This window comes from Calypte anna, chromosome 2, assembly GCF_003957555.1.
Source record: "Calypte anna isolate BGI_N300 chromosome 2, bCalAnn1_v1.p, whole genome shotgun sequence".
Lineage (NCBI taxonomy): Eukaryota > Metazoa > Chordata > Aves > Apodiformes > Trochilidae > Calypte > Calypte anna.
Genome location: NC_044245.1, coordinates 131885162 through 131912626, shown reverse-complemented (window position 1 = coordinate 131912626; position 27465 = coordinate 131885162). Strand labels below are relative to the sequence as shown.

The 27465-nt window shown below is 35.6% G+C and overlaps 1 protein-coding gene across 2 annotated transcripts in view; it reads left to right on the top strand.

Annotated features, from left to right (window-relative positions):
* The window catches only part of LRP12 (LDL receptor related protein 12), a 46641-nt gene extending 23556 nt beyond the window's left edge, over nt 1-23085 (top strand). The window contains exons 2-7 of one of the 2 annotated variants that reach the window (XM_030444389.1): nt 2815-2871; nt 8971-9106; nt 10609-10811; nt 15310-16411; nt 17023-17155; nt 19866-23085. In XM_030444389.1, the coding sequence (XP_030300249.1) occupies nt 2815-2871; nt 8971-9106; nt 10609-10811; nt 15310-16411; nt 17023-17155; nt 19866-20729 (2495 nt within the window). In that variant the 3' untranslated portion in view covers nt 20730-23085. The remainder of the gene's footprint in view (nt 1-2814; nt 2872-8970; nt 9107-10608; nt 10812-15309; nt 16412-17022; nt 17156-19865) is intronic. The other variant, XM_030444390.1, reaches the window with a different exon arrangement.
* Nucleotides 23086-27465: the final 4380 nt, after the last annotated feature.

Sequence of the window (27465 nt, the reverse complement as noted above, 5' to 3'; positions counted from 1 at the left end):
TATGGGCAAACCTTTGTTAGGTGGAATCTCTTTCAATTTAAAATTTCGAGTTCAAATATGAATGAGTAGAAAATATTTCTTTAAAACATTAAGAAACATGAAAGCATACTCATGACCTAGGAAGTTTTTTTTAGGTACTTGTACTCTGCTGTATTAAATAGACTAACAGGAATTTCAAAGATAATTGTGTTCCTATACCTTATTGGAATTACTGATCTGTTATCTTATACCTATTGATTTCTTAGCAATAGATGTCTTGTTATTCTGTTGGAATGAGTTTATATAGGACCATGTGACATAATTGAGTTCATGTAAGAATCAGTGCCTAAAAATTTCATAAAGTTGTCAGCAGTTACTAACACTTAAATGGTATCTGAACAGACTATTTCAGTGACAGTTTCCAATAAAAAATTAAGTAATAATCTGACAGGTTAAGGTTTATCTTTCATGTAACGATCATTGGGAAGGCAGTAATTTTTGAAAGAATCACCTTGTTTTGATACCACAGCACTTGGATATGAATGGAAGCTGCATTATCACACATTAATGCTGCTTCTGACTAGTCACTGTAGTGTGACAATAAATGTGACATCTTTTTATCTCAATAGATTGTTAGATCATAAAGTATATTTGGATGGAAGATAAAGTGTTCTGGGTTTGTGTATTTGCTTAAGATTTCTTAATTGAACCCCTTAATTATAAGTCGGTGTGTGTAGGATTTGGGTGTGAGTTCCCATTTTAATAAGCTTCTCAGTGTTACTGATTTATAGGGGTTTCATCCTTTTTTTATACATACATTGCTTTTCTTTCCCTCATTTAAGTGTTATGTCAGTGTTTTCATGGTTTGTTATATTTATCAGAACTGCTGAGATATTGTCTTCAATGTAATTACTTCAGGGTTTTTTATACTTCATAATGTTTGGAAATTTATTTTTGTTATGATGTCCATTTCCAGTGTTCAATAGCAACTACAAATATAGTTGCTTATGCTTATTAAAATACAGAATGTGTAATAATCCCAACTGCAAATGGAAAGGTGAAATACCAATAAGCTATTTTTAACCTAAACAAGAGGTCTAGAAATGTGCTAATGTTTTCCTTATATTGTTGGAAATAATAGAAAACAAGACAATCAGAAATGTGCTTTTATGAAATCAGGTACAAGTAAAATCACTATGGCAAAGATGGTGTTCATTTTGTAAGTTTAGAGATAGGTGCTGTTTAAGACATGAAGTCAGAGCAGCAAATGCTCCTTGGCATGTGAATTTCTATGCAAAATGGAGAAATAATTTGGAGACTTGCTTTTTAAAACTTATTGCTTCATTTTATTTTCTGAATAATTTGATTGGAAAATATTTCCTCACACATATTTGAAAAAGTTTTTGTTGTAAAATACTTCTGGTTTTTGAGCATTGAAGGGAACTGCTACAGTGTAGATTTTTTATAAAAATTGAGACAAAGCAAATTGGTATGTAAATACATGCAGCAAAATGAATACATCCAGTTGGTGAGGGAAGCATATCACTTTAAAGAGGCCAAGAAATTATTCTTTTAAGAAGAGAAATTAGACTTACTGTTTTTCTGCAGCAGGTTTCTGACTGTTTTATGTCTTTAGGAAGTAAATAAGTATGTCTTTGTTCATTTGATGTCAACCTTGGAAGTAATTTCTGAAACAGTTTCTTTGTAACCATGGTAATGGAGGAGCATTGAAATGCTTGCTTAGGATCAACTGGATCAACTTAAGTCTTGAAGCTTGGGATAGAAGGAATTTTCCTCATGTGTTTATGGCTCTTGTTACCCAAACATATCACTGTACATTGCTGTGGTGGCAGACAGGTGATTTTACATGTATGAAATCTGTCTGACATGAGAAATCTTCAGCATTACAGAACTTTGATAGCTTCAGACCTGTGGTTTTTAAATTTGCTTAGTGACATATTTTACATTTTAGATTCTCTTCCTATGTGCAAAGGAGCTTATTTATGGAAGTAGCTCTCTCTTCCTGAAATGCCCAGATGATTTTATTAAAAATTTATTGTAAAGGTTAAAAGGAAAGATGTTAAATAAAGAAGACTAGAATGAGAGCTGTTAAGTAGGAAAAATATGTAGAAATACAGCTTGATCTCTCGTATCTTGTACAGGGCTACCACCTGTCAGCAAACATATTTTCTTTAGCAAACTGCTTTTATTTTGGAGTTATATAAAGTAGTATGAGATTTGTAGGCATAACTTCTTTGTCTCTAACTCTTGGTGACCACATGGGTCTCATTGCTCATGTTTGCAAATATACTTAATTTTAATGAACATTGAAAGGGAGTTACTCTTGAAGGGATCTGGTTCCTGGCTTTACCTGCCTGAATAGAGGGTATCAGCTGCAATATGTCTTCATTTGGATGTCCTTAATTTGCATGGCATTTACTTATAAACCTTGATCCTGGAGGGGATGGTGAAGATGCATTGAAATAAATCTCTATTGAAAAGAAAATAGCATTTTATGCAAAATAATGCAAAATCTGCTGCCTAAAATGCCTGAAGTTTCTCAAAACTCTTTGGTACTATTGGTCTCTTGTTCCTTAGCTTTGTAGTATATATATAATTGTTCCTAGTACACTGCTTGGATTTTATTTTCATTGTGTAGTAACTTTTTCTCTAGTTTTTCTTTAAGTTTTATCATAAAATGAATGTAGGACCTTTAATGTTTAATATTAATTAAAACGACTTGAGTTTTGTTCTTTCTGTTCTGTAAGAAGGTATCTGAAGAATTTTTACAAATTTTATCTTGGAAATTAGCTTATTCATTATGTTTAATTTTAGGAAATGGTGCTCTTGCAGAACATTCTGAAAATGTGCATATTTCAGGAGTGTCAACGGGTAAGTCATTTTTTGTAATGTTTAAATTTCATGCATGACTTAAATAGTAAATATTGAAAGCCACCTGGTATCTTATGAAGAGATATTTGGCTATAAAAATTATTACTGCCTTTTGCAGCATGTAATAAGGAATGAAGCAACTGGAACATGGAAAAATTCTCATAAGATAAAATTGATACCTGCATGCTCATGAACAGATTATGCCTTTCTAAGTGGACTGCTTAATTATTTTTCCATACAAACACTGAACTAAAAGAAAAGTTGGTTTAACTTGAATAGACATTTTCTTCCCATAGTTAAGTTTTTATGCAATGAACTTTATTGAAATGTAGTTTTGGACACTGCTATTATCAAGTAATATAAATCCTGAAGGTAAGTGTTTCACCTGATAAATTGAAGCAGTGACTGAAAATACTGTACACAGGACTGCAGTTTCCTTTGCAGAATTAAAAAAGAATTTTAGAACTCATGAAACTGAGAAGCTGATGAGACACTGGGAGTATATGGGGCATAAAAGCAGAGCAGGTTGCTTAAACGTTGCCATGTTCTCTTCCAGGAAGTCATTTTAGGCCTTCTCTGGGCAGCAGCCATGGTTAAAACTATTCTGTGTTAGTGATGTGACTGTGTCCATTAAAGCATTAGGTGGTGCCAGTGCAGTCTTTGTTCTTCATTTGCTCAGCAGTGTCAACTAAGCTGCTGCCTGTGTTTTGTTATACCTGTACTCAGAACATGTGTAAATGAGATAAAAGGTCTTCTGTGAGCAGAAGAATACAAATTTGGTTCTTTTCATAGGGAAGCTGCCACTAATCTCTGGAAATCAAGAAGATTTTCACACCTTTCTCCTAAATAAGAGTCAAAACGAAAACTTGTCCTTTTAGACAACAGCTTGTATATCTTTTAGTTATCCTTGCAGTATCGCTTCAAACATTCCATTGCTATTTGTGTACATGGATACATTTTTGGATAAATGTATTGCCAGTGGATGGTCTTTGTGAAACCATACTACCTTCTTTTTCATTTTCTTTGTCTGCCACTCAAATACTGTCAACAGTCTAATTCTAGATGGTTTTTGACATACAGTCTTGTGCTTCATCATGACGAATTTGTTGCTTTTTAACAGTAATAAAACATCAGGTATCATACATAGTACATTATATACACTGTAAATAATAGCACAGATACTTGATGTTGTTGGGACAATATTGCTGAGATTGGATAGTACAGATACACAGCCCGAATTCTGCCTCTGCAGCTTTTAGGATATATTTTAACAGCCCTTCATGCCTTTAATTACTGCAGCAGTCATGTCACAGGTCACAGTAGAGGCAGAAAAGCACCTGCTGGGCAAGAGGTGAATGGAATTTTGACTCTGCTTTCAGTACTTTGGCCAGCATGCTTGAATAGGGAGTTCCAAGAAGAGGAGAACACAATGTACTTTTTATGCAAGATAACAGCCAAGTGGTAGACAGACCTTTAACTGCTGAGAAAAAATATCCAGTGAGGACTTCCATTTAAAAGTCAATTAAAATAAATAAAATACAAAAGTCCTGTGTTCTAAAATAGCTTTCCAGATGGGGAAGAATAAATATACTTTTAAAGATTTTGAGATAATGGAGATGGGAGGGATCTCTTAATGAAAACCTGAAGAAAGTGTGTAGGCAGACCTGTTGGCATTTTCCTTACAGTTCTTTTTATGTACATCTTAAGTGTATGGCCCAAGCATAAAAGATGGGGATGGATTTAAATGATTTGTGAGTTACTTTGAAGCAATGAGAGTCTTCCAAACATGTTTTTGAACTTTCAGATTATATATTTCATCAAGCATACGTGGACAGCTCTTTATTTATCAGAATTTTAAGCGGAGGGTCTGTAAAATAAAAACAAAGACATCTGGCCTTTCATCTTTCTAAATCCGACTCTAACTTGGTGTTGAAAACAAGCAAGTGATTTTCTTGGACAGTTGCTACTGAGAAGGGATTTAAAATTAAATAATTGTCTTGATGGTAGATTTCCTGTCATGTTACTGCTGTAAAGCTACATGACCTACCTTACTAAATTATGTTCTAATAACACAGATCTTTGTGTGATCTTTGGTATTTATGCTTCTGCTGTATATTATATCTGCCAGGTTACACATACATCTCTAATAAATGAGCATGCTTTTTCTACCAAAAGCAGTAATGGAGTGTGGTCTTGTGTATAAGCCAGCACTGGAGAACAAGTCTTTATGCCTGAAAAACTAAGAAATATTTTCAGGTCTGTCTGTGGGGTATGTTGCATCACAGTTGTCACATCTGCAAAACTGATCTGTGCCACCCTCTCCTTCCCCATCCACTCATTTTAAAGAACTTTGTCAGTGGTGAAACCATTTGTTCATAACAATTAAAAAAAAAAATTACCCCTTTTAACTGAGTGTACCTCTGTATTGCAGAGCAAAGGGCATTTATAAATTAGAGCTTTACAGCTTGACCTGGAGGCAAAGATTCCTATGCTTTCTTTCTCCTTAGTTCTCCAAATAAGACTTCTAGTGGCTCCTGAGAGTTACAAATGCAATAATTATCCTCCCTATTCATGATTTAGACTTTATCACAACATTATTCTCTTTTTACTCTAAGCTGTTTTAAACACCTTCAGATCATTTATCCAGCTGCATTCATGTCCTTACGATGTCCAATATAATGCATACCTTATCATCTTGTGGTTCACATTGAAAGCTAATTCTTTTATCTCTTAAACTAATCTCCTGGCATTAGTGTGAAGATAAATCCCTAATCTCCCTCTCCCTGCTTTTCTGAAGTGACTTTTGTACTTGACATGTTGTTCACTGTTACTACAGGTACTTCACTTCTCTGAATCTTGCTAAAGAATTTTTGCATAGGTTTCTTATTTATTTTCTTGTTATAACTTCAATTTTGTACCCTAAGGTTTTCATGGGCTCTCTTCTGTTTAGCAGTCAACACCCTATAGGTAGTTTATTGTCATGTTTGGTAATGTGGGGCAATGAACACATTTCAGGAAGAAAGGAATAAGGAAAACTGTTGCATATGTTTTTTTTTAAATCAAGAAGAAAACCCATATACATCAGAAAACCATGTGCACAGCTTATCCTCTCAGCAGGTTTTTTCACCATTATTTATACTTTTATGAAACATCTCCAGTCCTTATTACAGTGTTGAAATTTACTGAACAGGTATAGAAGGTAAGAAATGTAATTGCAAACAGACTGTTAATAAAAAAAGGCTACAAAGGAAAGAATTTGAAAACAGGAGATGGATGACTCGAGTTTTTCCAAAGAATATAGGTAGATTGAGAGAAATGTAGGCAGACAACACCCATATACAATTGGTTGTGCAGGAGGGATTTGTTCCTACCCAAATATCTTAAAAGCCGTAAGTTTGAGATAAACATTTTGGGTATACATCACTATGTATCATTGCTTCTCTGTGCAACCTTCTCAGGTTGTTTTGTGCTTCTGTCTCACTTACAAACTCTTAAACTCCTCTTAAACTCATTTACAAACTCTCTTTTCCTGACTCTAATTTTTATTCTGGTGTTTTCTTACGGATTTTTAATAATTTTAAGAAATGCTTCCAGACCTAGTCAGTTTTTTCTGTACTTTTACTTTCCCATAAACATAACTGACCTTTGTGCCATATGCCTGCATGGCCACAAGTAATTGAAATTAGAAGTGTAAATTCTTCACAACTTAGAGAAAAGCTGCTTGCCTCTGCTCATTGATTCCTTTGCGCATCTTGATTTTGCTAACATTTTCCATGTTTACAAACACATGAATAAAATGTTGCATTAAATTCTCAAAAGTTCTAGAAGAAACATGCTAGATGACCCAGAGGGTCATCAGTAGATTTTAGAAGGCTTGCAATTATCTTTACATAGTAGATTCCCTTTAAAACTTGTTTTATTTCAAAAGGCTATCCTTGATTTTAAAAATCTTTCTGAGAAATTATTCTCTCTCAAAATGAGAGCACTTCTGAAGTGCAGTTTCTGCACAGTTGATCTTGACCTTTACAGACTTTGTAAGCAAATGGGAAATTTTGTCTCCTGAATTATAAGATTTCAGTGCATGAATGTGTACCAAGTATATAAGTACATTTAGCTGATGTAGCTAACCTGAAGTTAAGGATCTGCAGGCTTGTTATATATGGTTTACGTATACCTTTTTTGCATGTGTTCTGGTTCCATAGCTATTAAAAATGCTATTTTACTTTGTCATTTAATTATAAATAACCAGTATTTCTTTCCAGTCTTTCCAGTTCTTGTCTGAACACATGTAAAGTATATCCAGACCATTCATACAGGAGTAGTGTTTCAAAATCTCATGGTGTTATAGCACCACCTATAGGATTTGCTCAAAATTAAAACAAAGTTTCCAGGAAATAGTTGATTGAATATTCAAATAAAATTATAACTTTCTGTACTGTAAGACTCTTTCCTCCCTAGATATTAGGACAGGTCCTATATTCTACAGGCAAAGTATGTTAACACTTACCTGTACAGCATGCATGAAGGTCTAATATGAAACGTGAGAAACTATTTAAAGCAATATTTTCCAGCTCGATGTGAAAGCAGTAAATTTACTGGGTTTTAATTTTGTTTCTGCATTTCTGTTTTTAAGATAATTCGGAAATTGTATGCATATTTCAGCTTTTTTTTTTAATCCTTTTAAGCCTGTATTTAGAAATACATTTCTATTCTGCTAAGTAAAAATATTTTATAGTAATATTAATCTCTTAAGAGTATAATTTTTTATTGTATTACAGCTAGTCAGTCATTTCAGGTCCCTGTAGTCTTGGAAAATGATCCTAAATACTTGATTGTGGATAAAAACAAAGAAAATAACCTGTCTACAAGTTGTTATTACAACTTCTGCACTATTACAGATGCAGATCATTCTTCATTTTCTTTGTTCACTGCATCAGTCCACATTGGTTATTTTAATCATTTATTTAAAAATAAAAAAAAATTAAAATAGTTCTAAAATCTCAAAGCTTTTGATCATCAGACAATAATGAAAATTTGTAATCGTTCTTGTGCTTAAATTAAGTATGTAACTGATCGTGCTACCAATAGATTTCAAGAGCCCACAAGTTTTGGACTATCAGTGAGGAAGTTTTAAAATAAGGGCACAGAGGGCAAATATTTTTGTATTTTCTGTCCTCTGAAACTTCCTTATAATTCCAGGCTCTGTAGCAAGACTATTCTGACCTTGCTGTGTATGTAGAGGTTGTGAATACGCTATTTGACAGGTGTTGGATATAAGGCTGCTAAGGTAGTGATGGGAAACAACAGTGAAACAAAGCCACCAAAATAAATTCATTTCTTGAAATAAAATCAGTAGAGAATGAGCAATCAATGAGTTACAGCCAATGAAGAAAGCTAAACCTATAATAAAGTAAGAATGCAAGTGGCTAAGTTATTTCAGTTGCGTAAAATTAGTCCTATAAAGACAAGCTCTCTAGTCCATTATCAGAACATTATTTACTCGTCCATCTTAAGAATAATCTCATGTAAACCTAAATTCTAATATCTATAAATGAAGTCTGCTGCAGTCAGTACTCTTTGCCTTCTAAGCCTTGAAATAATGTGTGTAATGATGATTTTCATGCTAAGGGTTGGAAGTGGGTATTTAAATGATGGCCAGGCATCTTAAGATAGGAAATTTCGACTACTTGATTATTTAACTTTTTTTTTTTTTTTTTCATTTTCTAATGCATCTTTTTCATTAAAGAGTAAATACACAGTTAAATTGAAATTAGGCTTTGTGAAGGCTCAAAAGATTAGGACATAGAAAAATCTTTCACATTACTAATGAAGTTATACAAAGCCTGTAGAGTAATCTTATTTGATCTGTAGTACTAATCAGCATTAGTTTAAACTTTTGCACTGGTAGCACTGGAAAACATGTTTTGGCTGACATGCTATGACCTGTGTTCATTATGAACTCCTTTACATCCTGTTTTTATTGCTACCTCATCCAAGTGTGATATGTTCCCTGAGAAGTGTTGATTGGTTTTTGTCTGTCTGTTTTTTTTAAAAGAATTACATTAATCAATTTGCTTTCAATATATATGCATTTTTTAGCTTGTGGAGATATTCCAGAACAAATTCGATCACCAAGTGGGACAATCACAAGTCCAGGATGGCCCTCTGAGTATCCTGCTCGAATCAACTGTAGTTGGTACATCCATGCAAACCCAGGAGAGATCATTACTATAAGGTGAGAGTGCTCGAGGATTAACCATGTGGATTAAAGAAGTACTAACTGAGCATTTATAAATGCCAATTTTACAATTCCTTCTTCCTTCCTGTAAATGTAGCATTTCTATTCTGTCTTGTTTTCTGCTTTTCCTTTTATGAGTTGTCTTACGCAGCCAGATAGCATTTGTTTTCAACTGGAAAGTTGGTGACTAGAAAGTTTCTAGTTTTCTGAAGTTTTCTAAAATTTATTTAACATCTCTAAAATACAATAATTTTGTATTGAAAACGGATAGGGGAATCTCTGTAATATTCTATTGCTATAAAGTCTCATGGTGTGCTTAAATGTGAAGGAGTACAGTAATGGTATATTCAACAGATATGATTGCAGTTTTGGAAATAACTGACTTTTGGTGCAGGGAGCTCTTTATAGTTTCACTTACCTTGTAACTTTTCTGAAGTAATGTGAAAAAGTTGTATCGTAGGTTCAAGTCCTCATCATTTCATTCCTCATTACTGTCACTAAGGAAATCTAGGCTTGTTTTGGCATCAAGATGTAAATCAGTACTGCTTCACAGGCTGGTAAAGCATTGGCTGCAGGTTTACTTCGATTTGCAGTATAGACCTGTTGAACTACGAAGCAGCTCTGCACTATGAAGTACTTGTTTTGATACCAGACACTTCTAAAATGTTCTGCTTTTTAATTTAAGCAGTTTTTCTACTAAATATTAAACTGGCATAAATGCAATGTAAGGTACCTAGAGTTTATCTATTTATCTACTAGAATGCTTTCTGAACTTTTTCTTAAGTTTATTTTTTATAAAACTTTTTTTTCTCACATGTTGTTTTCTTCCACTCATCTATCTAGCATACTTTTCACATTTCATTTCTGGTTTACTGCTGTATTGTCTGTACTGACCTGTTTTACCCAGACTGTCTTCCTTTCATACTTCATTACCATGGCAGCATGTCTTGATAAAGCTGTAGCCATACTGTGACATTCTGTGACATAACCTAATGGGTAACAGAGTAGTGCAACTGGGAGCAAATCTTACGTGAAATCACACTTCTGAAAAATTCAGCTATATTTATAATGTCAAGTCATACCACATTAGCTAGATTGCTGATGACATTTGGGTTTTTTATTAAAAAAACTTAGTGTAGTATAGGAACATCGTTAAATGAGGCTCATTAAGACAATCGCAAACAGAATTGCTTAATTTTATTTTTTAGATGAATTTAGATGATTTTTTTAAGAGCAAAACTGAGCTTCTTTAGGTAGTGGATGCACTATTTTCTTTAACAGAATAAAATCTTGCTGTCTCCATAAAAGTGTCATCACCGGAAGATTGAATCCTGCTCTTATATGGGAAGAGGCTGTTCTTTTTATTTCAGACAAGAAAAGAGCTTACAGGCAATTTCCATTTGTATGTGTAACAGTTCATCAGCTTGATTGTGTAATATTCAGTTTGGTAGCAATTTTGACCTCTTTTTTTCTTCTTACCCCCTTCCCCCTCCCTCCAGCTTTCAAGATTTTGATGTTGAGGGATCCCGACGATGCAGCTCAGATTGGTTAACAATTGGAAGCTACAAGAATATTGAAGGCTACAGAGCATGTGGCTCCTCCATTCCTTCACCATACATCTCTTCACAGGATCATGTTTGGATCAGGTTTCATTCAGATGATAGCATCTCCAGAAAAGGTTTCAGATTAGCCTACTTTGCTGGTATGTTTCAAATGATACCTAGTTCAGTATCATGGTTTCATTTTTTTGTTTGCCCTTTCAAGAACTACTTCCTCTTAGCAGGGTACAGTACAGTATATACATTTCCTGTATCAATTCAAGGCTTACTGAAAGAATGTGTTGCATAGATTATTTTAATCCCATACACAACTCATCTAGTTGAAGTGGGAATTTGTGTTCACAGTAATAAGCAGAGTGATTGATTTGGGTGGGCGGAAGTTCAATATCAATACTAGGTGACTTGGAAGGGGTTTTTTTAGCATAGTTTAAGATTTGAAATTTTTTCATCAGAACAAAATCAATAGTTAAAGTAGTTTGGTAGTCTTCTGAGTAGCAGAAGTAAGGCGAGAGAAGGAAGAAACAGCAGAATTTTTTTTTCATTTGCATCATTATTTATCATAAAATACACTCTTTTAAAAAAACAATTTATCTGTTAACATCAATTATTCTAGTCAAGTGTAGACATGGTTTTGTACAAGAAACATTTTTGTTGGTAATGTAAGTATGCAATATAAGCTAGTCACTAATAGTAATAGTTTAAGACTGTTTCGTGGGCAGTTTTTACTCTAGTAGCTGTTGCCAAAAGAGTGGAGAGAGACCATCATGGGTAAAGTACAGTTCAAAACTTTTTTCTGGCTTTAAGAGGTAATAGAAATTTATGTAACAGCATGATCATGGTTTTCTATATTCTGATGATCGAAAATACTCAACTAAATTCCTCTGTTTTAATGGTTATGTTCTCTTGTTTTCTCAGTGTATACCTATATTCCACTCTCCAACCTGCTCCCAATCCCTGTGCACTTTTAACTCAGTTTGTCCATAAAACAATTCATACTCTCTTACAGCTATCCACTGCCATCCATCTTTAAAACTATTCCACTAATATTCAGTAAAATGAGCCCTGATCTCCTCTATCTTAAGCCATGTTTAACCCTGCTCTGTATTCTGCACTCTCCTGCTTAACAGCTTCCTCCCCCTTGTCAGAGCTCCTTCACAATCTAAGGTTTCCAGGAGGCTTTTATGCCTTTTTTATGGCCTATTTTCATATCTACAAAAAGTTTCCTCTATGCTTCAGCTCTGCACCTTAGCAAGTCTTGGCAGAAGTAACACAGCCTTGAGTTTGATGCTGGCTCAGCAGTCAGGGCAATGTTCTACCTGGGTTTTGCTTATTGTTTCTACCAAAAAACATGATGGGTAAAAAAAAGCCGAGATCTACTGAGTCATCCTTTACTGCTGTTTTACTGACTGTCCACACACAGACCATTACCTCGTGGGACTGCCTGATTCTGCTCTGCTCATCTCCCTCTCCTGGCAGGCGGAGGGAAGAGAGTGCTCTGTCCCAGAGCTTTGTGAAGGAAGAACATTTTGAATAAGGGTGTGGAATGTGCCAAGGAGGCAAGCCACAGGCTCTAGGAGATTTTTTCTGAGAATCCTTTCCTCTCTTTTCCTCTGTAACATTTTAAACAATAACTTTTTTTTTCTTAAAATTATTCTGTTACTTGTTTCTTTCTTGGTAGCATCACACAGAAGTACTTGGTTTAGAGTAATTAAGGCTTTAATGTTTTTTAAGTGGTTTTCCCCCCATTTTTTTCCTTTAGTTTTGAATTTTTGTTTGTTTGAGTCTCTTGGGTTTTTTGGTGTATGTATTTTTGTTGGTGTTTTGGTTGTTCATTTGTTTTTTAATGAATCTTGTTGAAACTTGTTTGAGCTTAGTCTCCATGCTTGATATGGTACTTTGGAAGTATTTCATGATCTTGGTGATTCTTGTAGTTTCTCTGTGATCAAAGTAATCTTCTAATGCTGTAAATTGAACTGTGTATAGGAGAAGAGTTGAAAAACCTGCTTTAATGATTGCCTGATCATTTCTGCTTTCCATTGTGGAGTCTACTGCAATACTAACAATGTTTCTGCTATACATTCAGCTTTGCAATTATGTTGTGAGATTTCTTCTCATTAGAGTTATGCAGTAGTGCTCAGTGTAACATCTCATCAAGTTATTTAATCCATTGTTTTTAAGGCTTTTCTTAAAGGTTGCATGTGATCTTAGAAAAAAAGGAAAAACAGTAAATACTTGAATTACAAAGATGTAAGATAGGCCTGCTTGTGCTGGAATGATGGAAAATATAGATTACATTGCCTAAAAGACATCATTAGGGAGCTCCATGTTCAAGTCTAATGTGGAAGATAGTGAATTCTTTGAATTAATTCTTGTGTAAAAATAAATAGTATCTTCCAGCTAAATATTGACATTTAATTTTAAACAGACAAAACAACAAAAAAAGCATTTCAGAGACAACAGCGATTGACCAGAAACTAAATTTTGTGTCACTTGTCTTTCTGCCTGCTGTCTTCCTCCCACTCTTTAATTTGTCAGCCTCTTTAGTTGTATCAGTATGGAACACAGATTGATGGTGATAGAGTGGAAAACAAAGTTAGTAAAAGTACAGAGGTTTATGTTCACTGTAAATGCATATAGAGACTGTGTTAGCCCTTTGGCTAGAACTGCACGTGGGTTCTGCTACTTATCTTGTACTGTCTGGGAGTCTTTGAGGTACAGCGTCCATTTTTCTTACTTTGTACATGTCTTTATTATTTTTACCACTCTAATTTTTGACTCATAAGTAAACTTTCTTGATGTAATGACTTGGGCATCAATGATTAAAAATACTAAATCAGGATCAAGTAGGCAGCTCTTTTCTAGGATGTTTAAAAGCCTGCAGAAGGAAGAGCTTAGGTTGAAATAGTGTCCTCTTCCTATTACCACAGTATTGCCATTAATATTTACAGCTTATTGCTGTGTCTTTCTCCTCAGCCTTTATCCAGGTTCTGCAGTGTAGAAGCATTGACCTGGATTATAATCAATACTATTCCTAAACATTTTCTGTATTGCCCCTCCACCCATGGCACACAGTCATTCAATTTAGGCAGGACAGGTCTAGTAGTACACTTTTCCAAGTTTCAAATTCAAGGTCAAAATCCTTACTAAGTATTTGCTGCACTAATATGAATCGTGTGTGCATGTATCTGTGAGTGCATATACAAAAATACATACAGACATGTATGTATAAATATGTGTGTATGACAGAACAAAGAGATTGGATGGTTTAAACTACATTTGTTATTGGTATTTTTCTTAATGAAATAAATGTTTCCTAAAACTTAATCCCTGGCAGTCTTCAGCCAGCAGTACTTTAAATTTTTCTCATTCTTGTTGGTTTCATGTTTTTCCTGGATTAATTTTTTTAAAGCCTTAGCATTTGTGAAAGTTTTCAAATGCTGATATTGTTGCATCTTTTAAAAAAATATTTTAAGGTAAAGCATTTCTTTCAAATGTTCTCAACAACACTAAAATAGCAATAGAACAGGGATTTGAATTGTTCTGTTGTAACGCAATTTGGAACCTTCTGGGAAAGTCTGTATTTCAGTAAATTCACCACACTTTCCTGTTTCTTTTTGAAAACGAAAGCATAGTGTTACTTAGGTGTAGTATATAATTTATTTCCTGAATTGCTGCTGTGCAGCACCGTCTGCATTGCAGAGTATTTAAGGTGGGTTTTTTGAGGATTGACCACAGTAGTTTGTTTTATAGCCAGTTTTACAGTCATTGCCATGGTTTCTAGAAATTGCAGTGATTTTTATAGGTGATACAACAGTAGTTGACTCAGCTAAGCTGTTGCAGAGCTGAAGCATCTTGCCTTCCCAGCTATGCTTCTCTTTAACATGGTTGCAACTTCATAAATGAAGCCTTGGAAAAAATATTCTTGATGTTGCAATTGTGGTAGGAGCCAGTAGACCACACTTTCTTAACCAAAGGTGTGTCTTGACTAATTTTTTTGCAGAATCTAAAAAAAACAACCAACCAAAACCACAGAAAAACAACAAAAAAACACACTGATGTTTTTCTTGGATCCTTAACTTTTACAGTACAATTTTGTGTTCAGGCAAGAATATGTTTCTGCATTGGCTGCACTTTCCTCTTAGAGAGCCAGGAGCAATGGGAGAGTTGAGGGCAGAGGGTTTTTTTGTGGATGGTGGTAATACTCAACTGTCAGCTTCTCTCTTGCCATAAATCCTTTGGTAAAAAGTAGGAACCTAAAAAAACAGAAGAGTGCCTGTCTGTTTTTACAAGGAATTTGAGGAGATAACCAGTACTGCAGAACAAAAAACTTCTATATTTTGAGTGATAAAAGAGAGAAACAGTATTTTTCTGACTTATTGCACCTTAGAAGACAGATTTTTCAGTCACAATGAATGAGCATTGTTTTCTTGCTTGGGTTGTTCGACCAAAAGCAGCTAAGGTTGAGGCTCATGCTGATGTGCTGGCAGCATTCTGACTTGAAATAAATGTTTTATCTTGAAACTTACTGCAAGTTGTGATGATTTACAGAGACTTGACATTTTTGAACTACATGGTGACACAAACCATAAAGTGCTGAATTCTAAAAAAGAATATTTTTATCATTCTTTTTTTTCCTTCCAGGGAAGTCTGATGAACCGAATTGTGATTGTGACCAGTTTCATTGTGCTAATGGGAAGTGTATTCCAGAAAGCTGGAAATGCAATAATATGGATGAATGTGGAGACAACTCAGATGAAGAAATCTGTGCCAAAGCTAATCCCCCATCAGCCTCTTCCCTTCAAACTTGTGCTTACAAGCAGTTCCAGTGTCTTTCTCGCTTCACCAAGCTTTACACTTGCCTTCCAGAATCATCAAAATGTGATGGTAACATTGATTGTCTTGACCTAGTAGATGAAATAGACTGTGAAGTGCCAACATGTGGGCAGTGGTTAAAATATTTTTATGGTACCTTCAGTTCTCCCAACTATCCTGACTTCTATCCACCTGGAAGCAACTGCACCTGGCTGATAGACACTGGTGACCACCGCAAAGTAATTTTGCGATTCACTGATTTTAAACTTGATGGTACAGGTTTTGGAGACTATGTCAAAATATATGATGGACTAGAGGAGAATCCACAAAGGTTGTTGCGTGTGCTAACAGCATTTGATTCTCATGCTCCCCTCACAGTTGTTTCATCTTCAGGACAGATAAGAGTACATTTTTGTGCTGATAAAGTGAATGCTGCAAGAGGATTCAATGCCACCTATCAAGTAGATGGCTTCTGTTTGCCCTGGGAAATCCCATGTGGTGGAAACTGGGGTTGCTACACAGAGCAGCAACGCTGTGATGGCTACTGGCACTGTCCCAATGGAAGGGATGAAACCAACTGCACCATGTGCCAAAGAGATGAGTTTCCCTGCTCTCGCAATGGTGTGTGCTACCCTCGTTCAGATCGCTGCAACTACCAGAATCATTGCCCTAATGGTTCAGATGAAAAAAACTGTTTCTTCTGTCAGCCAGGAAATTTTCATTGTAAAAATAACCGCTGTGTGTTTGAGAGCTGGGTTTGTGATTCTCAAGATGACTGTGGTGATGGCAGCGATGAAGAGAATTGCCCAGTCATTGTACCCACTAGAGTAATAACTGCAGCTGTCATTGGGAGTCTTATTTGTGGATTGCTGCTTGTCATTGCACTGGGATGTACTTGTAAATTGTACTCACTCAGGATGTTTGAGCGAAGGTAAGCGGAACTCTTGGCCTCAAGAACTTAGTCTTACACTGTTTTCATATCTTTTATTTTTATACTTGAAACATTGATATACAATTAGTGTTGCATGTAATTTCTAAAGAGAGTGTCCCTTCTCTGACAGCTAGCTAAAAGGGAATATAAGTATTCTGATCACTTAATTATTGAGAGAGAGAACCTCTCAGATGTTGTTACCAAAAGAAGTGTGGAGGCACTGCATTTTTGCACCCTAATATCTCAGTTCTGTATTTAACAGCATGTTGATTCTATTGTAGACTATATCATACCAGTATTAACCTTTCTTCAATTTTTATAAAATAATACAAGTATATTTTGTGGTGTCTTTTTGTATTTATCCCAGGATTTTATTTTTTTTAAAGGAATTTATTGTTGGGTTGATTTTGTTACTCTTATCTCAGCAGGACAGACCCATAGGAGTGACTGCAAAGACTTGCTTTATATTCCTTGTCAATTAAATTTCAATTAAATTAATAAAAATTCATCTGCTGAAATTTATTATTTCAGACTATAATAGTCTGATGTAGTTTAAATACATATATACATCATAGTCTTATGTATTATGAAATTTCTTTTCTCTTTAAAAGATCATTTGAAACTCATTTGTCAAGGGTTGAGGCTGAACTGTTAAGAAGAGAAGCTCCTCCATCCTATGGACAGTTAATTGCCCAGGGTTTAATTCCACCAGTTGAAGATTTTCCAGTTTGTTCACCAAATCAGGTAACATTCCAAAGTATCAGGCATAGCACTTAAATTTTCAGGAGACTGAAACAAAGATACTTTACTTGCTCTATAGCGTTACCTTTTTTCCCTTTCAGGTGAATACAGTTATGCTAAGAACTAGCCATTAGACAAAACCTTGATATGGTAGCACCACTCATTTTTATTTGCAGGCTTTTTTTTCTAGTTATGAATGCCAGTAATGCACACTATAGAATTCTGCTTGCATAGAAAGAATACATTGGTAGATCTGTCTGTATGTCCTGTGTTGACGTATAAGTTGAGATTACAAGCCAGGACTTTGAAATTTGGGAAAGAATTGAGACTTGTAGTGCAAAGTGATAGTTCATATCCACCATACATATGTGTTTAAGTATGATGATCCCCACTAAGCATAGGAAAGGTGATGGCAAGAGCAGGCTGCAATATATAACATTAACAGGAATGTGTAACAAAGTAAAAGCTAGTAAATAAGAGTATCTAGCCAGCTTGGTTCTCTGGATCATTAGCACAGTTCTTATTTGGTTGATGAATGAATTGCTATCAAAAGAACCTTTTCAGTTTTTAAGAAAATGTCTTTCCATTATAAGTCTCTTTTGTGAAACAGAAGAAAAGACTCAGTCTAGGAATCGTGCTGGGGTGCTGTATTAGAGTTGGCATTATCTAGTATTATGTGTTGCAGCTAATACAGTTAAGTTTACTGTTAGCTAATATTGCTGAACACGTAAGAAAAACAGTTACAAGACTGTAAGAAGGGTAGTTGTTTTTTCTGAGTTTGAAACTGATACATTTACACTTATTTTGAGATAGATTTCACTTAGTTTTTCACGCATACATGTTCACAAGCACTATAATTCCATGATAGAAATGTTTACACTTATTTAATTAGCAAAGCTGCATTGTTAAAAAAATTGTTTTTCAAAGGAGAGAACATCAGTAAAAGTAAAAAGCTTAAGAGGCAGTGTAAATTCTGTTCTATAAACCATGAAGCTCAAATTAAATTTTAGTACGTTTAAGTGTTGGGGGGAGGGAGTCAGTATTAAGTTAGGAAGTGTTCAGCTTTCTTTGTTTAGCATAATATATGCATCTTAAGGTTGCAAATCTGTGTAGGACTGAAGATAACTAGATGAGATTTCCTAAAAATTCATAGAATCATTTTGGTTGGAAAAGACCTTTAAGATCATCAAGCCCAACCATTAACCTAGCACTTCCAAGCCCACCACTAAACCATGACCCTCAGCACCATATCTGCACCTCTTGAACACCTCCAGCAATGGGAACTCATCCACTTCCCTGGGCATCCTGTTCCAGTGCCTGACAACCCTTTCAGTGAAGAAATTAATCTTGATTGTTCTGGTTTGTATGTAATGCTCTTTTGCCTAAAACTGATACATGCCTTCAGAGCTGGGTTTTCAAGGGTTGAAAGTAGAGCTGCTGAACATAGGTATTTATATGCTTGAATTCAAAACTCATTCAATGGACTATGGGAAGGGAAGAGTATGAAATACTGTTTGAATACTGTGCTGTGTCTGCCCTGTGGTGTCAGAAGGGTTCTAGAAGTGAGCTGAAGATGACAGCATGACAACAGCGAAGTTCAGTGTAAACAAAGTGAAATACAAGCATGTGTGTTAAGTGATTAACAGGGCTTAAAAAGGGGGGTTTTGGAGAATATTTTTTCATAATCTTCATTAAAAGATGTAAATATGGATTTTATCTGGCAATTAAGCACATCAATTAATATTTTCAGAACCATGGACATCTGGCATATCTTCTGCCTTAGTATTTAAGAGCTGAGCTACTTAGCTGAGGCACTGTTTTCTGTAAGTTTGAGTAAGGGATCCCCAAGATAAAGGTGTTAATATGTTTGTGTTACCTTACAATTTGAAAGTTACACAAGGTTTTAAGTGAAAAATTTCAGGCATGCGTTTTTCTGTAGCTGAATGACTAGAAAATGTATACCAAATAGGGGAAACATATGATTTAGAACACATAAGATAATTTTAATTAAACAGAAGCATTAAAGCATTTTGAAACTGGAATTAGCTGATAATGCCAGAATGGGAGGGAAAAAAAAAAACTACAGGGCTCTGCTAGAGAGGATATTTAATTTAGTCTCTAGTCTAGGCAGTGGTAGTGCACTATCCCATGGTAGTGGATAAGGAAAGGTCACCTCTGTTAAATGTTTCTAGAAGATTTCATTTTTAAATCCTAAACTTTTGGAGGCATGTTTCTATGTATTGTCTCTAAAATCCACCGTGACTACTTTATCTTCTTGGTAAGGTTGTATGTAACAGACCTTGCATTCCTGCCGTCCTGGGTCAGCATTGGGTCTGTGGATGTACTTTTCTGTAATCAATGTTGCACATCCATGTTACAGAGCATTGGTTTTCATTTTGCCTTTAATTAGTGCTCCTTGGATATATTTCATTGTGCTTTTATTTCCCCTATTTTCCACACATATTGCCTCTTCCCTATTCATAATATTTTTTCCTCAAGAGAACCTAGGCTTCGTTTCTGCATTGTTTGTAAAATAGTCTGACATACATAGACAGATACCAGATCCTTAAAATTAAAGACGCAGCATTTTAAAATATTTAATACTTTACATTTAACTTTGTGGTTACATGCTGTTTTGCACAACAGTTGTTCCTGTATTAGAACACTGCCAGAGTACTGTCAAGACTTACTTGTTGCTTGTCTTCTCATTTAGGCTTCTGTTCTGGAAAACCTGAGACTGGCAGTGCGATCTCAGCTTGGATTTACCTCCATCAGACTTCCTATTGCTGGCAGATCGAGTAACATTTGGAATCGAATTTTTAATTTTGCAAGGTCACGTCATTCTGGATCGTTGGCATTGGTCTCAGCAGATGGAGATGATGTTGCAAGCCAAAGTACTAGTAGAGAATCTGAAAGAAATAATACTCACAGAAGTCTCTTTTCAGTTGAATCTGATGATACAGACACAGAAAACGAAAGAAGAGACACAGCAGGAGCAGTTGGTGGTGTTGCTGCCACCTTGCCTCAGAAAGTCCCTCCTGCAACAGCAATAGAAGCAACAGTTGGAGCATGTGGGAGTTCCTCTGCTCAGAGCAGCAGTAGCAGTAACACGGATAGTGGAAGAGAAGTGACAAGTGTAGAGCCCCCAAACACGAGTCCCGCACGTCACCAGCTCAGTAGCGCGCTAAGTCGCATGACTCAAGGCTTACGCTGGGTACGCTTTACCTTAGGGAGATCAAGCTCAGTGAATCAGAACCAAAGTCCTTTGAGACAGCTTGATAATGGGGTAAGTGGAAGAGAAGAGGATGATGATGTTGAAATGCTAATTCCAGTCTCTGATGTAGCATCAGACTTTGACATGAATGACTGTTCAAGACCTCTACTTGATCTCAGCTCAGATCAAGCACCAGGGCTTAGGCAGCCTTACAGTGCAACACATCACGGTGTAAGGTCATGCAGTCGAGATGGCCCCTGTGAGAGCTGTGGCATCGTACACACTGCCCAGATACCTGACACTTGCTTAGAAGCAACAGTGAAAAATGAAACTAGTGACGATGAGGCATTATTACTCTGCTAGGTACGGATTGTTTAGGAAAGATTGTGTACAAGTTGGAGCAATATCTGTCATTGTTTTGTACTTCACAATTAAAACTAGCTTTTAGTTTTAAAAAATCCAGGACAACGTTATGTTAAAACTATTTTAGCCTTTGTGGTTTAGTAAACATTTCTTATACTGGAAGATGTTACGGAACTACGAGAGTGAACATTTTAATGGCTCTGAATACACAATGGGTTTACCCAGTATAATCTGATTACTCTTACAACTGAAGTTATCCCAGTTAGTTTCAAATTTAGTTTATCCTGGTACTGTAGTTCAAACCAGAAACTTGGCTGCTCAAGACTTATTTGGCTGCCTGTTTAACCCCATATTAACAGGTGAATTTGTACAGATTTGTTTTCCTTTAGGAACTGACTCTGTTATATTATTGCCAACATACCTGTAAGTTAATATACTAAATGCTGATAAGGATTGTTAATGTAAAATATGTACTTTTCTTTGAGTTTATACAACACTTTGTCTAAATATTCTTGAATTTCATCATAATGTGAACTTATTTAAAGGGAGGAGAAACTTTCTCCAGGAGCATTCTTTTTTTCTCAGAAGTACAAAATGCAATGATTTGTAAAATTTAGATACAATAGATAAACTGGTGGTGAAAGCTTTTATAGCACTGACTTTCCTAAACTGCAATCTAATATGGTACAGCCAAATAGTATGTAAAATCCCCAGTTATTAGTCTTTTTGAAGTAAAAAAGGGCCGAAGATATTACAATATGTGTTAGTTGTTTAAATATCCGATATGTACAAATACACTACAGGATAAGTTCCAACTGGTAATAGATCTTTCCCTAATGCTGTAGGGTATAAAGCTTGTTTGGACTCAAGGGATTTGCACTAAAATCATATTAAGGTCTCTAATGAGCTTAGTGCACAAGCACTATCACTTTAAGTACTATTATTGTCTAATATTGCAATGGCTATATATTTCCATGGCTCTTTTCTTGGGGTGTTGCATTTTTGTTGCAATTGAATTTGCTTTACTAATTCCCTATTTATTTGTAGTATTTAAAAACTGGTTTACTTGGTTTCAGACTGGTTGTTTAAAAAAAAAAATCTCATTCAGTGTTTTTATTTTTATGATACTACATGTTGGAGCAAAAAAAGATTAGTGGAAAAAAACCCCCTCAACTTCAAATTTTTTGAATAAGCAGGTTAATATGTGGCTACTAGTGTGACAAGAACCTACACCTTTTTAAAACAAAAATGTCAACTACTGTTTTATTTATTCTTTGCCAGTCTGTTTTTAGTAGGCTTAAAGATCCAGTATGAAATGTATTTGTGTGTGATTGTATGCTATTTATTAAATTTTAAATACTTTGTTGAATGTCATTTTAAAGCATGTTTAAAGTCTTGTGCATTTCTGTCGTGTTATGCTGTCAGGCAGAACTGACTAAAATGTTTTAATATGTATCAAAATTAAATTGACATTTTGTTATGTTTTTGAGGTACTTTTTAAGATAAATCCAAGGTCTGTCTGGCTTTTTTGTTAATTTTTTTAAAATCCTCATCTCTGGAGTACAAATCACATGCAAAAAAACCAAACAATTGAATGGATTCCAAACTGTATATATCTTCTCCCTCTTCTCTTCTTTCATAGACACTGGGATGAGAAAAATAAACAATTTTACCATCTGGTTGATTTTATTCATGCAAGTTAGCAGGTAAATTCTGAGTTCAGTACACAGTTACTTAATTTGTGCTTTTGAGGAACTTATGTGCAATACAGTTGTGAAAGATTTTATTATTATGACCCATGTGGTTTCAAGTTTCAGAATAAATCACATCACACTGGTACCAGATCAGGTACAGATTGGCCCATAATTACACATACCCGAGTAAAAGACATCAATGGCCATTTTTATTCACATTGAATAATATCTAAATCTGTGAGTAATCTTTAGTCTGATTTCAGTGGCATTGCTTATAGAGCAACTTTGCAATATGAACATGGTAAACCCACCCTAAAATATATTTGAACAGTATGTCCTGGTATAAAATACTAGGATTTTAAACCTTCCTCATTTATTGTCATTAGAAATTGATTATGGAACTGTTTGTCCCCAGGGCAGGTACATTTTGAAGAAAGAATCTTTCCAGAATACCTTTGGTGTTATACACACAGATACTGATCTAAATTTGTTCCATTAGATGCCCCAAATAGCATGTACCTATGGACTTCATATTGCAGATGTAAAAATAACACAATGTTTAATTTGTTTTAAAGGAGAAATGCTACATATTTAACTGAGAAGTTGGATTTGATTGAGAATTTGGAATACTGTAAATAAAATCCATATTTGTATGAGGCTAACTTGTTGCGGTGATTTTTTTTTTTTTTTCTTAGTGAATTCAAAGGGAGTGATCAGATTTTCTGCTTGGGTTTCCTTTGGTTGATTGATTTTTGTAGCAAGAAGAACCTCTTTTAGGGAACGGCACTTCAAGGTCCAACCAGGTGTTCCAGCAGAGACTCACGAGTAGTGCTCTAAGCCTATAGCCCTCAGGGTTGACTAGCCTGGATCAGTGCTGTTGCTCTGAGAGCGACTGATCTCTCTGCTGGCTAGCTCAGGACTGAGCTGAGCCTGTGAGTTTAAACCTCACCTTTTATTGGCCCCCTGGTCCTGCTCATGCACAGTGGGGGCCTGCCTTAATCAGGCACAGGTGGGCTTAACACAAGCTCACGCCCACTACCTGGCAAATAGTGGCACCTGGTTGCCTCGTTTCACTACAGATTTTGGTGGTTTTTTTTTTTTTGGTTGGTTGTTTTGAGTCATGTTACTTCATTTCTTAATTTGGAGCTGCTAAAAATAATGTTTTATTTAAGTGATTCTTGGTTTAGGTGTGCTGTGACATTAGGATAATTTGAAGAAAAGTCAGGATGATTCTCTGTGGAATTATCTTTTTTTTCTGTAATAAATCACTTTCATCTGAAAGCTTTGAAGAATGTAGGCTATTGTGAGGTGATTTTTCTCCTCATGTAAAGATTTCTAATCATGGAAGGGGTTTGTCGTTGTTCCTTTTTACATGTCACTTTTCTTGTCATTTGATTTTTCACTGTAACATTGAGGGGGCTGAGACTCTGATGCTACAAGGGCTTGTTTTGTTTCAAAGAGAAGTCTATTTTCAGTACAAGTTAAGCAAGTATTGTTGATAGCTCTTCTTTCAAAACAGGTTCCCAGAGAGGATGTTGGAATTAGTTAGAATATCTTATGTTCCATTTCCTATCCAAATGCCAAAGCAAAAGCTTGAGGCAAAGCTTGGATTCAGTCTAGGAAAATCACAATTAAATACTTTTTCAGTGAGTTCTTAGATTAAATGCTTACTGCAGATCAAAATGAGTCATGGACTTTCCTGTGGAGATGGATTTCTACTTTTTTCTGAAGTGGATGTTTACTGGCATGTTTCATTCTCCAGCAGCAGTTTGACTGTTGCACTTGTCCTGAGGAAGTACTGCGTGTTTTCTTTTCCATAAATCTCTAACAGCTTTAATCTTCCTGTAATTGTGGTGATTTTCTTTGTTTTGTTTTGTTTAGGGTTTTTTTGGCTGTTTTCCTTTTCTTCCTCACATGTGAGTTCTTGAAAATAAGCAGTTGGTAACTTGAACTCCTACAGTCTACAGTCCAGTTGCTCAAAATGGGGTTCTGAAAGAAGGGAGAAGTCTGTCCTGTCCCTTTGCCAGGTCACTGAAGGTATGGATAGGTAAGCAGATCCATAGTTAAAACTTGTTTTGGAATTCAGCTACTGTAGCGATCATTACCTCATCAAAGTAAATTAAGTTCATGCATATTATCTTGATATCAAGTTTTGTATCAGAACATTCCTATTATGTCAATATATTTTCCCAGTCAGGGCTTCCATTGACATCCAATACCACACTGTGGTCTGTCTGGTAACGAGTAACTTGGGGGTATTCACCAAATTTGAAATATTGTCTGACAATTCAGATAGGGAAGACTTCTGTGACTGCTGGGGGAAATGAATCAGCTCTACAGACACGCTAGGTGAGTATTCCTAATTGCACTTGGAGGGGGCAGAAAGCCAGCACTAACAAAAGGTAACTAATCTTAGTGAATATCGTGATACTAATGTTTGTATTTCCACCCCTCCCATGCTAAAATCTAGCAGAACAGCTTCAAGTTGTAATTGTATTATCAAAGTACCAAAGGTACAATTTGAAAGAACTTCACTTGCATTCAATTTGAAATATTATTGCATATTACAGTCAAGCCTGTATGCTGCTTATGCAGGAAGGAAAAGGGTAGAACATGCGAGGCAAAAAAAATACCATTAAAAGATGAGTCAGTATATTTTTATTTAAATTATAATAATGAAATTATAACTAGAGTTGTAATAATATGGATTAGAAATTCTAATGTAATCATAATCTATTATATTGCACAAAGTCTTTTTTTTTTTTTTTTTTTTAGTACGAAACTGGGGAGAGACCCCTCAAAAATAAATCAGTGGGTAGAGCATGTCAAATCAGGAATGTGTAAGAGGAAGAGTTCTGGTTCAGAGTTACTTTAACACATAGTAATAATTCCTTATCAAAAATAAAAAGGGCAACAGAATAAGATTGTCTAAAGGAATAAGGAAAACATCCCTGAAATAAAGACACGTTGTAGATATTTTCTTACAGGAGTAGGTATCTGAATCAAGATCAGAAACCTCAGATTTTGTTGCAGCATTTTTTATTTGTAGTGTTGCAGAGGTAAGGCAGAACAACGACCAGATCTGCATTTGGACCTTGCAACTCATGACCAAAGGTATGCCAACAGAAATGCAGAAATAAATTTTAGCTGTTTCCTCAGGTGCATAAAATGGAGCAAGAATGATTGGTAAAGTTTCTCATCTTTCCACTGGTCAATTAGGAAGGACCTGTGACAGTGGCATTTCAAGGGAAGTGGGTCTGGAGAATGATGAGGAAGGCCATGGACAGACATCTTATTTCTGCAGTGGTATGGAGAACCAAAGAGTTTAGTTTTGCTTTCTCTTGCCTGGTATGTAGGGTAGCAGTTATAACTCTGACTAAAGCTCCTTCAAAAGAGGTACTGAGTCAAAGGATCATCCAAAACAACATAGAAATCTGCTTTCCAGATTTTTTCCCAGATATTACATTAGTAAAAAGAGTTTCCAAAGGAAGCTTATCTCTGCTTTTGTCATTAAGTTTCTTGGAGTTTGGAAAAATCCCAGCTATGAACTGGCTTCCTTTAGCTGAGATTATCCACCAGGTGCTGTTCTGCTGGTTTCTGTACTCAGTCATATGTGTTGAGCAAGTCCACAGGGCAAGAAGAACTCAGTCTTACGAAAATGAGATAGAATAGTCACTACTTGTTGCTTTAAAGAAGACTAGGATGGTCTTCAGCACATGGAGCTTTTGGCTGCCTTCCTTTGTGTCACAGATGTGATATCCAAGGCTGGATGCTAATGGGCTGTAGCATCACTGCACCGGGATGCCAGACTGGCACCAGGAGTTTGGATATGGATTAGTACTTAGATTAAGGACATCACATTTATAGTTGAACAGATGCCATGAAATTATATGAATCAAATCCTTTTCTTGTATTTGTTGTATTTTGTTTAGTCTTACAGAAAACCAGTTAAGATGTACTTGCTACTTTTGGAAAGCATTTACAATTGAGGGAGCCTGTAGAAATGAGATTTTTAAAAATCTTCTTTGTTGTGTCTGCAAAACCATCTCATGAAAGTGGTCAGCATGAGGTTGTTCAGAAAACTAGTTAGGAAGTTTTCACAAGAGGCACTTGACTGGGCTCACACTATTGAAGAGTTTCAAGGTAGAATTACAGGTAGACTATCTGGTTTTACTGAATGTGTATTGAATTATCACTGTGGAAAAGAGGGGTGTGAAAGTAAATCCTAGGTGAACAAGTCTTAGGAATTCTTCATAGGAATTGCAGAGAAATGCCTGCTGAGAATTCAAAGTCTTTCTGACTTGCTGAACATGAGAAAAGAACCATTAATTCCCTTCCACAAATCCAGAGTTCACCTCAAACCAGCACATCTTTACATTGATTATCTAAAACCAGGTGCTTTATCCAGCACTAGTTACGTTTTCTTGAGCTGCATATCTGATTCATGCTCCTGACTTTCTTCCTTGGAGGAAATTGTCAAAAATGGAAAATATTATTAATTATGCATCTTCATTAGCTGAGCTTTCTCCCCATTGCTCATAATCAGTGTCTACTTCTAATCACTAAACATCTTTACTGTTTGTCCAAAAGTCTACTTGTCCAAAGCTCCTGCATTCAGAGATACATCTCTTCACCAATTTTTATTTGAAACTTAATGCCAGGAAGAATCTTTGGGTTCAGAAAAAGTGAGTGATGCAAGAAGGGAAAGGTTTTTCAGAAATAGCATATGGTAGGAAGGATGTGAAAATGGAAGTAAAGGGAGGATAAGAATCAGATGAGGTAATAACAGCAGAAGATAGAAATTAATAACATTTTATGCTTTGATAATATTTCTGTGACAGCTACACTAAACAAGACATCACAGTGTTGAGATTTCCAGAATTATTTGTTTTGCTGCAGACTACATAAGCATTAGTGTAAGATTCAAGTTCAGGGCTGCAAGGAGGTTGCAGTGAGGTGGGTGTTGGGCCTCTTCACCTACGTAAACAACAACAGGACTACAGGAAACTGCCAGAAGCTGAACTAGAGGAGGTTCAGACTAA